Source organism: Erpetoichthys calabaricus, chromosome 8 (genome assembly GCF_900747795.2).
Source record: "Erpetoichthys calabaricus chromosome 8, fErpCal1.3, whole genome shotgun sequence".
Lineage (NCBI taxonomy): Eukaryota > Metazoa > Chordata > Cladistia > Polypteriformes > Polypteridae > Erpetoichthys > Erpetoichthys calabaricus.
This window is the reverse complement of record NC_041401.2, coordinates 123,842,947-123,859,581: the sequence shown is the minus strand read 5'-3', so window position 1 is coordinate 123,859,581 and position 16,635 is coordinate 123,842,947. Positions and strand designations below refer to the sequence as shown.

At 39.4% G+C, this 16,635-nt stretch overlaps 1 protein-coding gene across 1 annotated transcript in view; it reads left to right on the top strand.

Moving 5' to 3' along the window:
- Positions 1-1,073: 1,073 nt before the first annotated feature.
- LOC114656595 (taste receptor type 1 member 1) overlaps positions 1,074-16,635 on the top strand; it is a 25,970-nt gene continuing 10,408 nt past the window's right edge. The window contains exons 1-6 of the mRNA XM_028808234.2: positions 1,074-1,136; positions 1,441-1,640; positions 5,208-5,514; positions 8,500-9,258; positions 10,059-10,274; positions 10,431-10,551. Coding sequence (XP_028664067.2) covers positions 1,074-1,136; positions 1,441-1,640; positions 5,208-5,514; positions 8,500-9,258; positions 10,059-10,274; positions 10,431-10,551 — 1,666 coding nt within the window. The remainder of the gene's footprint in view (positions 1,137-1,440; positions 1,641-5,207; positions 5,515-8,499; positions 9,259-10,058; positions 10,275-10,430; positions 10,552-16,635) is intronic.

The following is a 16,635-nucleotide window of genomic DNA, read 5'->3' as shown; positions in this document are numbered from 1 at the left end:
ATTGATGATGGAGGGTTGGAAAGCATTGTCATCTATTAGCAGAGATTCTTTTGAGTTTCTTTACCACGTAGGATGCCTCATGCTATCCAAGTGTAGTCCATGATGGATATTTTGGTTACAGATGCATACTGTAGGTGCCAAAGTATATTGACTGTCATCCCAACCAGGAGGGAGAGTGGTTCCTTACTCAGATGAGAGGCTATAAGGAAAGGATCTGGATGGACAGGGGTCCCAGCTGGGTTGGTTCCGGGCAGATTTCCTGGCTGCAGAGATAAAATGAAAGAACAGGGAAGGATAGACTGTTTCTTGGGGCCGTGTAGTCCCCCAATATGGCAGAGAGCAGCATCCCTTGGATAGAGCTCCCATTTGTACACCCACAGGGCACCTTGGACATTGTAGTCCTGATGGACAGCCCTGTTGGGGTACATGGGATGCCGCCATAGGTAGCTGAGGGGAGCGGACTCAGAAATTTTTAAGGAGTTTCCATCTGACCCCAGACGTGGTTCTAGAGTATAATCATGTGGAATCGAAGGTACTCCCACGCCTGGAATAAAGGGAGTCGCTCAACCTCATCCAGTCAAGTTGGAGGTAGAGGACAAGGTATACCCAGTGAAGAGTAGAGGTGAATATTTATTGAATCATGCTTATGAATACTTGTTTTGGAGAAAGAACCTGAAAAAGATAATAAAATGAACTTTATTTGAACCCTTGACTGTTGACGTGCGCCTGTATCTGGAGTCTGGGGTGCCACCTTTTGGTCACAATACCAACAAAAGGGCTAAGTCTGAGGTTCCTCCAGTTATTCTGTTTGCCTCCCAATTCCTGATGGCCTACCATATAAAGTTTCTTGTTGATTTCAAATATGGCTGACTGTAGGTTTCTGTAAATTTGTTCAATGGCTAACTGCTGCCTTGTGTCTAATGCTGTTTGAAACCTTCTTTTGAAAAAATCAATTTCAGAAATGCACAGATTTATTCAAGAAAATATCAGGGTTGAATGTACTATATGTGAAGGGGAGCTGGTATGCTCATATGTTTTTATCAAGGATGGGCCTGATTGTCACGGAATAAGACATGGACTTTGTGATTCCACATTCATCAGCTTCAGATTGCTTGTTGTCATCAGAGTATCATACTGTAAGAAGGTGGCATGGCTTCAATTTCCCATATTTTGCACTAATATTCCTGTTAAATCTACAGTGCCAACCTTTTCACCACACTCCTCCTGCATAGCCCCTAACAAATCTGAATAAACACCTTGAACGTCAATGAGACGGGAAAGAGTTTCACAACATCCTCTGCTTTATTCCTGGAAGCCTACTGCATTTCCAAATCACTGCTGATTTGCCTGAAGTTAAGCACAGTGGATTGACGCTATGTAAATCCTTTCTGCGCAGTATAGCTAATAGTCTTGTCTAACCAGTCTCTTACTCTTTTGCAGGCTGCAGTCCTCAAAAAAGGCATGCAACACTCTGTCTTCTGCGTGATCTTGTGCTTGGTGTTGCCCAGTACACCAGACGCTCCCTGCTCGCCAACATCCCTTTTTGAACAGGAAGGAGATTACAAGCTTGCAGGAATGTTTCCCATTCACAACATTGACAGTAAGACTGAATTGACGCTGGAGTTGCCGGACTGCAAACTGTAAGTGAGATGCAGTGGTTAGGAGGAGAAAGAGGAAGATGGCTTTAGCATTACTGAGCTAGATATTGCCTTCTCAGATCAAAACATGAATGTCTTATATTGTCCGAGGAGGTTATGGCTGATTTTGCGAGGGTGCTTTTCTTCAAGGGCTTTAAAGACTGTAATGGTCACAGTTCAGTTAATCCCTTTAGAGATGCTCAGTTTGTGTAGTCCACCTTACCCTGATGATGGAAATCTAATTTTTCGTCACTTTATAGGTTGCTTAACTCTTTCTTTCACAACTAACAAATAAGGTTCAGCAATAAGAGTTTTGTCTGTTGCTGAGTGTGGACAATGGACAATTATAAAGTCTCACTCGGTCTCGTATGCATATTTTATTATACCTACTTAACTTTTATCGACATTTATCTCACTCTATATTTATTTTTCTAGTATCAGAATGTAGTTTAAGTTAATTTGTTTTGGTTTCAATAGATGTATTTTTCATATTTTCGATTCTTGTTTTCTTTTTTTCAAATCTTCGCACCCCCCTTTTTGTTACTTCACACCCCCCTAGGGGGGGCCCGCCCCACAGATTGAGAACCACTGGCATGGCCTATCATTTTTTGCTATGTTATAATTAACTCTCAGTTCTGGGAAATGCTGGATGTTGTTTCCTCATCTAGAAACCATCCATTCCTGGTCAGGATTCCCTAGATTTCCCTGTGATTGATGTGGGTGGGTCCCGTTGGGGGTTCGTAACCCTCCGTGATTCAGAAGCTGTGCTGGACAGTCAATTGCATTACATGTTCTAATCACTTGATTTACCTGACTTGGGTCAGATAAATTTTCTCCCACAACCCTAATCTTAACTATAGCATAACCGGGCATATTGTTTAACATCACTGATGTATAATGCAAAGCGACAACCTCCTCAACAGAGCAGAACTCCAGAGGTCGGCAGCCTGACTCTGTTGCAGTTGTTGTTGTTTCATGATTCGTCAAATTAACGTTGTTGACTGTCACCTGTTGTGATGATCTCCATTAATGAGCAGAGAGGTGGCATTAAGTTAAGACTAATCAGGAGCACAGAAAAGATAAAAAGAAAATTTGTAGGTGTGTTTTACAAATCTTTCAGTAAGCTAGCTAATGTTACATCAATTGCCCCTACACTATAGCTAGTGGTTTAGTGAAGTAACAATGGAGTAGAATTATGCGTAATAGTTTTGATATCGAGTGGTTACCAGATATTATCTGATGTTACAGTACCTAACTGGCACATGGTTGAGTATTATTTATTACCGCCATATTGACCTCAGGACCTCTACACATTGTTAAAGGCGGCTCACATTAGTCGACATATGAAGTGCTCAGAGGGCTACTGCATTGAGGTCACGTTTGCAAATTTCACCAACGCCCAGAGACACTTTGCTTACTAGTTAGGTATTGGCTGAATTGTGGAAAAGCACCAGGCAGGTATCTTTGACATAAAAAAGAGCATTTCAATCAGATTACCGTATATACTGTAATTAAGTCGGGGCTCGATTTTACCGTATAATTTCTGGTATTTTATAATGTCAGTCGTATAAGTTGAATGCGGAAAATTCATGCTATTGGTCCAAGAGATTATGATATGCCAACACCCACCTGAGAAAGTAACCATGGATTACACTGCCTTTTTTTCCATGTATTGTGCCTATGTGACCACACAATAATACAGTATCTTATTATTATTCCGAAGTGACGTTTACACTATTTTGTGTTTTTTTGCCTCGCAGTTAGGAGACCCGGGTTTGCTTCCTGGGTCCTCCCTGCATGGAGTTTGCATGTTCTCCCCGTGTCTGCAGGTTAGGTGGACTGGCGATTTGTGTTTGTGTGTGTCCTGTGTTGGGTTAGCACCCTGCCCGGGATTGGTTCCTGCGTTGTGCCCTGTGTTGGCTGGGATTGGCTCCAGCAGACCCCCGTGACCCTGTGTTCGGATTCAGCGGGTTGGAAAATGGATGGATGGATGTATCTCACACCCTCATACACCTTTATCATAAGAGCATCCCTTATCTACGTTTGATCAGAAGAAAATATGAAACTGGTTTTAAATTAAAAGTCGTTGAAGTGGTAACTGTGCTGCTGCAACAAAATTCAATGTGTCTGAGAAACTGGTGTGAGATTGAAGGAAGCAAGATGTAAAAAAATAAATAAATTGTGTTGTATTTTTGAACGGGTGTACAAGTCGGAGTCTGATTTTATGATCGATTTTTTCGCTTTCAAGACCCGACTTATACGCAAGTATATATGGTAATTTTATTGGCAGCTAACCTTAACCTTTGATTTAGTTAATGTCTTTTTGCTATTGTCTGTCATTGGAAGGACAAAAAGAAGTTTAGATAAATTCAAAAGTGTAGTAGGTAATATATTCATATGTTAATTTTTTAAATATCTAAATAGCTTCATTTTAACCCTGTATTTTGTAAATGAAGTTCATTAAGCATGTTCAGTAGTAGTATTAGTAGTTTTTATTTTTTTATTATTAGTAGTAGTAGCATTTTATATATTCATTTACTAGTAGTAGTTGTATTTCATGTTATTATCTTAATTATTATTAGTATTATTAGTAGTAGTAATAGTGGTGCTGGTTGTATTTAAACTGCTATTGTTGTTGTTGTATCACATATCACAAGTGACACTGTTAGTTATATCAAATAACAAAGAGTCACAGCACACTGATACTCTGGACATTATCATTATTATTACTAATTAGCCCTTTATTTATGAAGGAAACAAATCAATTGGACTATCATAGCCATTAAATAACATTGAAGTCCAAATCTATGGATTGACCTCAGCAACCCCTCCAGTTACCAGTTTTTCAGAACTTTAGTTCATCACGACATGCTTGAGATCATCCATAGCACAAGAACATATAAGCAGCTTGGCAATCATCAACATCAACTCAGAAGCTGTTGTGTGATGACCTCACTGAGGACTTTGCCTTCAGGAAATGTCGATGTGTGCTGTGGTGATACACAACAAAGATTGAGGAAACTCCTAAACATTCACTTTCAAGTCTTGATCATTTTTTAAAAAGTATTAGTATTTAATGTTAAAAGTTGTAGTTAAGCTTGTGATGTGTGCTACTTTATTTATTATCTATATTATGATATTTATTGTTCAAATGAAAGCTGTTATAAAAAATACTAATGTGTTGGATTCAGGGAAGGGTGAGGTGGAGGGCCCGAAGAAGATTCCGCTTATGGCCCCAGTCTGGCTAGGAGCGGCACTGGCTGATTGGGACGTCAGTACGTTACATGGCAGCATAATTAGTTTTTTTAAATCCATATATGGGTTTGAGAATGAACAACGAAATAAAGAAATTTCAAGTAGGCCTTTAGATTTACAAAATGAAATAGTAATCTAATTTAACCAAAGAAAAAAAAATCTTGTTTGGTCTTGTCTTGTTATAGTATGTCTTGGATGTCTCCAACTAGGAGCACTGCAAAAATCCAATTTGGAGTAATTGATTGTTTTTATTGTTTCTCAACTTTGAATGTTCATTGCACTAACAGCCTGGATGTGACCTTTTGTTCTGTGTAGAGGAAAATTCAACAAACATGGATATTACTTGCTACAGGCCATGAGATTCACAATGGAAGAGATCAACAGTGCGAGAAACACTCTTCTGCCTAACGTCAAGCTGGGTTACAGAGCCTATGACATCTGCTCTGAGACGGCAACGTTACTAGCAACCATGGATCTTTTTTCCAGACCAGCCTTTCCTGCAGATCAACTGCTCTTGAACACCACTGATTATGAACCCAAAGCCGTTGCTCTTATTGGGCCAGACAGCAGCACCTATGCTTTTACCTCGGCCAGCATCCTTGGATACTTCATGTTCCCACTGGTAAAAAATGAAGTGGTAATGAGTTTCTGTGGTTAGCCTTGTTGTCTCATATGTCTAGAAGATTGGGCTCACATTTTGATGTTGAGTCTGCATGGGCTGATTTCCTGGTTTTCTTCTAAATCCCAAAGATGTGCAATTTAAGTTGACTGATGGCTCCAAGTTAGGTCTGTGTGTTTGCGTGTGTGTTTGGGTATGAACAAATGTGTCCTGTTCCCTCTAAGGCTGATTCCTGCCTGATCCTGCCAGTGGCATTTTAGGCGTAACAGAATTTTTTTTGCATGTGTGCAGACTTGTCTTATGTAAATCTTAATACACCTAAATAATAATAATACCTGTCCCTCCATTGGTTAAAAGTGAAACATGAGCATTCTCACTCCTTTTATGTCACAAACAAATTAATCAAACAATGGAATAATGGTGCCTGAACTGTATGCTTTGGCAACATGTCATTGTGATCCCCTATGACATCAGCCTCATAGTCTAATAAAATACAGCAACAGAGATTTAAAAGGATAAAAAAAAAAAGAGAACGCCTTGCAACCGAGCATTGCTCAGGAAAAAATATTGGCTATGAGCTGCCTAAATTGAAAGAGTAATAGATCAAGTTTAGAAGTTTAGAATCAAAGAGATCTGAGGTGAAGTAGCATGGAAGAACAGACAGACTACAACAACAATATTTATTTCTGTAGCACATATTGTGCTTGAAGAGCTTCATAACATGTCAAAGAAGTAGTTGCATGCAAAGAAAAACAAGTTAAATTTAGATTAGAATAATAATGAATAAATAGTGTACAAAAGATAAACCAATAATGCAGACTTATAAAGATATATAATTAAGAGAAACAGAGTCCTTAAAAAATAAAATTGTTTTTTAGATTTCTAAATGACAGTCCAATGATAAGATCTGATGCCTAGAGGAAAAAAAAAGGATTTCCAGGCTAAAAGACCACCCAGCCCCAACTGGGCATTTTTCGTAGCTTAAAGGTTCTTAAGTTGTTCTTTATTGGTTCTTTTTAGGCTTCATCTTAGAGGATTCAACACAGTGGGTCTTGTGACAAGTTGGTGTATCCGCTTTCATTCAGACATCACAGGCAACATCACAGGCGGCTGCACAGAACTTTGATTAGGGCCACCTCGGAAAAACTGGAAAAGAAAACATAGAAAAGCAAAGATTAATATTGATTGTAGATTAACTGAACGTGATGACAATTCTGTCATATTTAGGGTATTAAGAGCAGAACTAAACTGAAGATATGAAAAAACACCTTTAAAATGTGGGACTTTATCCACAGTATTAGCCTGGTGAATTTTTATTGGTAAAGTATTCCAGATTTTTGGTGCATAATAGAAAAATGCAGCCTCACCACAACTGTTCTGCTTGGATCTTGGAATTATATGCAGGCAGAAGATCTGGAATGTTGGGGGTCAGCCACGGCAAGATACGCACACTGCATGATTTAAGCTACACACTGCACGTCTGATAGCAGCAACTATCTACAGATTGTCTAACTAGATTTCCAACACAGAGGAACTGGAAAAGACAGCAGAGAATAGTACGGATTAGTACAGACTGCAGATCCCTGAAGAATATGATAATTCTGTACCCATGTAGTGCATTAAGAATACAACTGAAATGTACCTACAACAAAACCATATTAAAATAATGGGTGTTTAGCAGTTTTTTAAAATGTTCAACAGTATTAGCCTGGCAAATTTCTGTTACACATTTTAGGTGCATAACAGCAAAAGGCCACCTCACCACTTCTTTTAAATTTGGCTTTTGGAACTATAAGCACACCTCGAAGATCTAAGGTTACGACTTGGAGGAGTGTAGGGAGACAGGCATTCCAAAATATAGGAAGTGGCAAAATTATGTAAGGCTTTATACAACATTAGTGGTTATTTTAAAGTCAATTCTGAATGACACAGGTAACCAATGTAATGAAGCTAAAACTGGTGAGATGTGCTCAAAATTTCTTCTTCTAGTTAACAATCTGGCTGGTGTATTCTGCATGAATTGCAACCAATTGAAGTCTTTCTTAGGTAGAAAAAAAACACAACAACAATAACAACAGGCAGTCCTCATTTTAATACAGGTGATGACCTCCAAGACCCATCGCTAAACTGGAAAGTTTAGCTTGGAAATTTGCACACACACACACACACATGCACACGCACACGCACGCACGCACACACACACACACACACTAGGGTAAACAAAGAACCAAACTGCAGGGACAATAGAGTTAGTTGCCAGACTTGTAGCACTGAGCATGAACAGAATTTTACATACTGCAAAAAGCAATACTTTTCAGGAGAAATAATTATACTAAGCATATGAGAGAGATCTGGAAAAAAATACTTTTGAAGACAAAGCTGAGGATTGTAATTAATATTGTAAGTTATGGAGCAAAGTTTATCATTTTGCACAACATTTGGTGGAACTGTGCCTCACTGGCCCTTAATGGAGAAATGCCACTAGATGCTGCTAAAATAGAATTAAGGGGGTTCAGTAAATGTGCAACTATATGGATTATACTGTACATGGCATGAGTATCGATTTATAAAGGAATGCTATATGTCAAGTAAAATACCCAATAGACCATCTGTCTTACAAATCACTGCCTCAGCACTAGTGGTATGAAAAGAAGTGTGATCAGTTAGGACAAAAAAAATGTTCATTTTTATTATATGAAAATGTTGAAATCAGCATGAAGATGCTGCTATGCCCAATCTCTATCACTCCACCAGACAGGCACTTTTCATAAGGGGCTCAACTCATATTACAGCTAAGCATATTTCTGACAGTAGAAAGCCTGGCAGAGTTAGGGTGGAAGCACTGAATGATAAGAATTCATGGCCTTGTAACTTCAAGGCCAACTCCATCTCCTCTAGACCTCAGTACTTGTCACAGGGTAGGCTTGTTTCATGTTGTTAGAGTCAATCTTGATTTGTTTACCAAAACATTGCTGCTCATCTTTGCAGATTAGCTATGAAGCAACCAATGAGATGCTGAGCAATAAGAAGCTGTACCCATCTTTTTTTCGCACCATCTCTAGTGACAAGAACCAAGTCTTAGCCATACTGCAGCTTCTGGCCACATTTCGATGGACCTGGGTAGCAGTCTTAGGTAGTGACAATGACTATGGAAAGCAAGGCCTGCAAAGCATCTCAGAGCTGGCAGAAACCTACAATATCTGCATTGCCTACCAAGGGATCATCCCAAGTTACAGTAGCAGTACTCGACCAGAAATGATCAAAATGATCAACAACATTATTCAGACGAAAGTGAACACAGTGGTTGTTTTCTCCAGCAAGCGTATTGCTAGTGGATTTTTCTCCTTAGTGATGGAACTGAACATCACGGGCAAGGTGTGGATTGGATCGGAGGACTGGTCAATATCCACAAAGGTTTCAGGCCTGCCAAAAATCAAAAGCATTGGAAGCGTTCTTGGAATATCCACTTGGGCACTCCAAATGCCTGGCTTTGCCAACTTTGTGTTGAACTCCTTTGAGAGGAACAGAACCCAAACTGACTGTCAAAGAGATCAGGAGAAACTGATGTGCATTCAAGACTGTGACATCTGCGCTTCTTTAACTGCTGCCGAAGCCCCTTTGGACCTTGCTGACATCCAGTCTGCATTTAATGTGTATCTGGCAATTTACGCTGTAGCCTACAGCTTACACGATTTACTGGGCTGCAGTTCTGGGAATTGTAGCTACAGTAAGGTGCAGCCATGGCAGGTTAGTCTTCATTTTCATCTGTGTGATGATGACTGAAACCTGGGGGGCAGTGTGTCCAGTGTGGGTGGGTGTCAACTTATGCATACACAGCTGCTGTTGTCTTCACTTTGCTAAATAAAGAGAATAGCTAAGGAATGGGCTAAGGTGATGGTCATGGCAGTTATGAACAATCTCCCTTGCATGATGCTGGATTAGGCTGCAAGGTTCTTTTAGTCAGAGGTGAGACATTTTCTCCTTAGAGAATTAGGAAGAGAGGAGACATTGGCGCACTGGTGCTTAGTTAATTTTTTTTTAATTGCCCATAATTACAAGGAAAGTTCATTGTACCTTCTGAGATGTTTTCTTTTTATATATTTTTGTAAATGCAATAAGGACAATTAGAAGACCTTTTAAATAGTTTTTTGGTTTTATTGGTCACCTTTATTCATTGGTTTATAATTTTGTTACTCGTTTTTAACAAAGTGCACTGGGAACTTTTTAAATTGTTAAAAATAAAAGCAGTTTGTATCTGTTGTGTCTGGCTCACTTGCTGTTCCGCTGGCCCTTGGTCTCGAACAGATAAACAGCACTGAGGTGTGACAATGTGAGAAGTGTGACAGGGGTCTTAAGATACAATACTGGTCAGAAACAGAACAACCTCCTAAACTCCTTAAAAGTGTTCATAAACAGTATAGTACAAGGGAAAAAGGTAGAAAATGACCAGCACTTTGAAATCCTTTTCATCTTCCAGCGAGCTGATTTGTGGATAACACTTCTGAACATATTTACATTAGTAAAGACATCTTTATTTTGTTTTAAAGCTTCTGGACAAAGTGAGACATGTGAATTTCTCTCTTCATAATATACCAATGTTCTTCGACCAGTATGGAAATCCTCCCTTTGGATACAACATTATTTCCTGGAACTGGACTGGAGACACAGTGTCCTACAATGTTGTAGGCTCCTACAGCCCAGGTCACAGGCACCTGGAGGTCAACACGACTCTCATTAACTGGAATGCACAAAACAGCAAGACGGTAGGCATTTCTAACACAGCTTTACCACCTACTTATCCCAGCAGAGCAGCCACAGTCCAGCTCTTAACTTTACATCCTAAGAATTTATCTGCCTGATATTAGAGAATGTAATAGGCTGAAAAATCCATAATCTGAAAGATTTTATATCCTTCCCAGGTTCCCACATCACTATGTGCACCTGATTGTCCAAGTGGCTACCGAAGGCTGCAGAGAGGAGCACACATCTGCTGCTTTGACTGTGAGATATGTCCAGCAATGACCTACATTTCTGACAAAAGTGAGCACATTGAAATTTCAATAAGTGTTTACATTTACTGGAAATTGTGTTTTGCATGGCAGGGTGGTGCAGTAGTTTACTAGTCAGCTGAAATGCATCCATAGGATGCTGGATTTAAATTTTGGCCTGGTCACCATTGGTATGGCTTTTGCACATTCTTAATTCGTTCATATGGAGGGTGGCGTATTTCTTTTCACATTCTACCTGTGGTATTACAAGTATGAAAAGATGTTATTAGCTGTCAAAGGTATACACAAATCAGCCTTGTGGTTTGAACACAGCAATACTCTATTTTTCAAAAAATAGCCCAAACATCTTTGTTGCAATTGCAGTCTGAGTGACAAAATTGACACAAGTCAATGCTGGAAGCAATAAAAACAGAACATAATAAATAAACAGATGCATAATGGCATCAGAACACAGAAAATAGGCAATCACCTTAGAGTGTGTGTTGCTACAGCATCTTAAATCAAAAGGGTCAAGCTTTAGGATATCTCCGGTCTCTTGACTGCTCTAGTCCAAAATATGATGCCACCTTCCGACAACATCTGCTCTTTTACCATCTGGACTGGAAAGGACAGGCCTTCTACATCTCAGTAGCACTCATTGGGTGTCTTCTCTGCACTACGAGGGAAGAAGGAGACAGGACCATTAGCAACAGTGCCCCCTCTTGTCCGTGAGTGGAACTGCATACTTCATATGAGCCAAGAATGTGATCCTCTGGTGTGCATGTGTGACACAATAAACAAAACAGTACCACTTATTCATAAAAAAACAGAAGAAGGATACATGCAAGAATATACAACAACATGACAATAAACAAACAACAAAAGGCACAAATCTAAGATAGCCTGGTTTTATCTCCTCTGTCCTGTAAAAGAGTGACACAAACTTTTATGAATATATTCCCTTAATTCCAATGTAAAGACTTACTCAAGGAACCTTTGTTAATTCTGGCCAAATGCTCTCAATTCTAGTCTCTTGGTTAGTCACATGTAACAGCCTTTCTCTTCCAAGGTTCTCAGTGTCTATGTTTGATGGTAGCATCAGTTTTCTTCATATCCCACCAGCACTTGATGCTCTCCTCACAGCTCCTCTGTTACAATGTGTGTGTGTTACACAGAGTTTGAAACTGCTGCGGGAATGAGGCTACTGCTATGAACTAATGGAAGATGAGTTTGTTTTTCTAGGAGGAGAAACTTCTAATTGCTAAAAGATTATCCTCTACACTTATTTATTAATTTTAGTTATGGCAATACCGATGACCAGAAATATGTATGTTAATCCTTTTGTTGTCTTTACTGTAACTATGAAGTTACAGCCAATGTGGTCTCAGAATCAATAAGTATAATTCTTGTTCTTTGTTTGGTTCTTGTGTTCTTAAGTGATGGATGTGATTCTTTGTCCTGATTCCCTTAGGTTCTACAGAGTTATTCTCTGTCACATGTGGAAGGATTCTGAGTGTGCTTTGCCTTTCTTGGTCCTAATGTTTGGTTAAGTTATGATCATTTTGCTCACTGATCATTTTGGTAGACTGTATAACACTGAGGCATCTCTGAGCCAATACCAGTGTCATTTGACTGAGATTGTTGTAGTCCTATCAGATGTAGACTTACAAGTACTTTCCAAAGAGAGAGTGTGACAGTGCAGGTTGGCTTAACGCTACTGAGTCCTTCCGCCACCGTCGATAATATAACCAAGGGATGAGCTGAGCAAATGAGGACACATACAGCATAGTAAGAGGTAGGTGCATAAAGTGATTAGTGCTTGCGGAGGTTAAAACTCAGTCAAATAAATACATCTTTTCAAAAATGAGGTTAAAACACTGTGCAGGAAGCTTCTCTTAAGAATGAAGTCCCCAGCGCATCCCTTTTAAAATGGATGTCTCCTCAGCTTTTCCCAAACAGGTCCTTGCATCTGAGGAGATGCTTAATCGGCAGTTCAGACAACCTTTTGTGCGTGTTTCAGGTCACTGCAGTCTATGGCTCACCACAGGATGTCTCTCTGAACCACTTTGCTCCTAAGCTCAGGACCCTACAGCCGTCTGTGGCCCCGGCAGGGCACTACGCCAAGCCTCCAACTCCAGCTACCATGCTTGTGTTCCTGCAGTCCAAGGCTCTCCCACAAGACAACATGCTGAGCCTTCCATTACCTTTGCAGCCCCTGCTGTCTTTCCTCCAACCTTACATGACGAGTCACTCCATCCGAGCAGTGTGTAACTCCAGCTCTATGATCGCTCAGCTGGAGTGGCCTCCTTCAGCCCCTGAGCATCGGCCATACGCTCTCTCGAGGGACCTCCTCCCAGCTGCCTGCTTTCTCTCTCTCTCTCTCACTGGCTCTCTTCGCCTCCTTCCTTTGGTTGAACTGACTTTTGATGTTAAGTGTCAGTAAATGAGGCCTACACTTCTAGTTTGCAGTTGTAAGTCTCATGTGCCATGCTGTAGGAAAGAGGGAAAAGGTTCCAAGGGCTCAGTGTTTCTACCAACTTTCAAAAGCTGGTGTGTTTATTAAATTGAAACAGACATCCCATGAAGGCTTGTCCAATTCTTTCTCTCAAAACGGATGGATAAAGTGGCTTCTTTAAACAACAGCAACATTTATTTACGGTATATAGCACGTTTTCATACAAATGATGTAGCTCAAAGTGCTTTACATGGTGAAGAAAGTGAAAAAGACAAAATAAATAAGAAAATAGAATTAGGGAACACTAATTAACATAGAATAAAGTAAGGTCTGATGGCCAGGGAGGACAGTAAAAACAAACAAAAAAAAACCTCCAGATGGCTGGAGAAAAAAAAAAAAAATCTGCAGGGGTTCCTAGACCACGAGACCACCCAGCCCCCTCTGGGCATTCTACCTAACATAAATGACCTCAATCAGTCCTCGTTGTATTTAGGGTTTACATGGAAGAACTTGAAGATGACGGTCATGTGGATTTACTGGTTTTTAATCCATTAATGTAGGGACATCACGGTGCTTTAATCAGATGGTGGTGGTGCAGATCGCCACCACAGAAAACTGGAAAAAGAACAAAAGAGAAATTAGGGGTTAGTATGGATTATGGAGCCATCAGGAATGATATTGATAATTAAATGCATATATAGAGTATAGGATTAAACTAAAATGAAGCTATGAGAAAGCCATGTTAAAATAATGAGTTTTTAGCAGTTTTTAAAGTGCTCCGCTGTATTAACCTGGCGAATTCCTATTGGCAAGCTATTCCAGATTTTAGGTGCATAACAGCAGAAGGCCGCCTCACCACTTCTTTTAAGTTTAGCTCTCGGAATAATAAGCAAACACTCATTTGAAGATCTAAGGTTACGATTTGGAGTGTAAGGTGAAAGACATTCTGAAATATAAGATGGAGCGAGATTATTTAAGGCTTTGTAAACCATAAGCAGTATTTTAAAGTCAATTCTAAATGACACTGGTAACCAATATAGTGACATCAGAACTGGAGAAAGTTAAATAAAGAAAGTTGATGGATTTATTTTTGAGCCCTTGATCTATGCTCCTATGTTGCTATGAGCCAGAGACTGTCTCAGTAGAACTGAGTATAAGTTAGGACTAGCAGGCAGGTGCCATGCTCAAGTGTACACCCATACCAACTCATAGCTGTCTAATTTAGAGTCAAGAATTTAAACATCTTTATGATGTGGAAGAGAAATTGAGGTACTGTACAAGGACAACATTGTAAGGAACTGTACTCAGGTTCCTTGAATAGTTAAGTGGCTTCATTAAACAAAGTACTAACCACTATATGTAAAATAAATTGAAAAGGATTAAAAAAAGTGCAATTTCTTTATCTGCAACATAAAATTAACTGTAAAATTAAAAAAGGGCAAATCAGCAATTGTGTGCATTCACATACTGTGATCAGCCCAATAAAAATAGGGGAGCTTACCCATAAGACCACAAGAACCCAAGCCAAGTGCCAGGCTCATTCAGAAGCTTCAGAGAAGCAGCCTGATTTGATGGCATGTCATTGGACTTTGGAGAAAACAGATTGGCCCACCAGCCCACAATCCAGCCTATGACAAAGTGCCATGAGATGATGATGCTAGTAGCAGGTCCACCATACAACCCTTTAGAACTGCATTAAAGGATGGCTCAGAAAAAACTAAATAAGAAACTAAATAAGTAGAAAATCAAAATTTCTCTGACATGAATTGTGCTGAAGCAGAAGCATATTGTCATATTCTTTTTTGTAACTCTTCATTTATTTCTCATTGCACATTTAATGCACATTTAATACTCTGATACTCTTCTCCAATACCTGTACAGTTTGTTTTAACATACTCTTTTTCTGTGACTGCTGAGCTTTAACAGATCCAATAAATCCATAAGACAAGCATTATTTATTCATGGTTACCTCCGAGGATCTTCACAACCAGAACAAACAAATAAACCATTAGCATTCCACAGCCCTCAGCCTGGCCTTGAGCTCCTGCTTTGTTCTTTATCTCCAGACAGATGATTTGACCTCCATGCTCCTGTGTTATCCCTGCTGTCACCTTTACTTTCAGTCAGCTGTGCGTTAAACAATGACCCGCTCATGAATATTGTCATTTGTTATCCGCACATGGCGTCATCTTGGTGCCATGTCATTTTAAAGTGGGACTATGATGAGTGACAGGAAGCAAAACCAAACATTCCATTAAGGATTATTTTTTGGAATGTATCATAATTTGCATTTTCATTGAGACTGCACGCATGTCTTTAAGCTGCTCCCAGAATTATTTTGGTTTCATGATGGCCTTTCTTTAGATCTATTAAAACCTTTTAAAATACAGTCATCTTACTATTAGAAATTTGTTGGAAGCACTTTTGTTTGAATTTTTTAATTTTTAAAAATGTTTCTAGTTTTTTTTTTTTTTTAATTTTAGAATTATTGCAGTTATATCACCATTTTGTGTACTTGTGTATTTTTTTTCTCAGTTTACATTTTGAAACATATGATATTTTTCTCTTTATTAATTTGGCAATGTCATCATGTCTCCATTGTGTGCAGCTACAGACCATCAATATCTTGCTGCTAAGCTTAAAGACTTCAGTCAAGGACATTGTGTACTTTTAGAGGGCTAAACGGACCATTGTTTTAAGAAATGCAGCCCTTGAGAGAAAACCAGATAGGCCATTTGCTTCTACTTGCAGGGGCTGGGCCTCTGCCTCCCTGTGTGCCTGCCTGGACAGGTGATGACAAGTCAAGGAAAATGCAGCTTGCAAGAAGCAGTGTTACTGTTTTAGGGGTGCAACTGCCCCAACCTCTAGCCCAATATCTAATGTGTGGGTCTGCCCGATTCTGACTTACTGGTGAGAATCGATTGATAAATAAGTTTTGGACACCTGCATAGGGTATGAAGTAATGATGGCAGTGTTGGTCAGGTGATGGACATTAGGTAATGATGGGAAGAGTCAGATGGAGGAGAGTATTTTGCATAAGTAAAAAGAATTGTAATAAATGGAAGCTTGTTGAATTTGCTAATTGCTCATTTCATTTGATTTGGGTCCGTGCATGCATCACGCAATAAAACCTGATTTTGCTACCTTCCTGGAACTCCGTGTGCCTTCTTTGAGCAGCGTGTTTCTGCCTCAACAATACCACAGTCTTCATAAACAGCACCCAGTAGGTAATGGCACTCACTTTAGTATCATCAAATTTGATTTGTTTAAAGTTGTTTTATTTTTATGTCATGCCATTCTGGGTGAAGGACGTGACCACAATAATAACAGCTTTGACGTTAGCGATTTTCTGATTAAATATGCCTGTGACTGACAGGTGGATTATTGCTTTTAACTTTGCTAAAAGCAGTTCTTAGTGTCAGTTTCAAATGAAGTTAAGTATTAGGTACTGCTCTGATTTGACTTTGTCCCTTGTGGTTCATTTGAATGTGCTTTGGAGTTGGTGAGAGTTGCAATTATTTTTGTTTTTGTGCTTTGTGATTTATTGGATTTTTGGAACTTTTTTACTCTGTTTTTGACGTCTCTGTAGATTTTGTATTGAGACTTTGTTTGCCTTGGATTGCATTTGCTGGCAACTCATTTTTACAGTTTTGTGTTCCACAGAGTTTCAGGTTATTACAG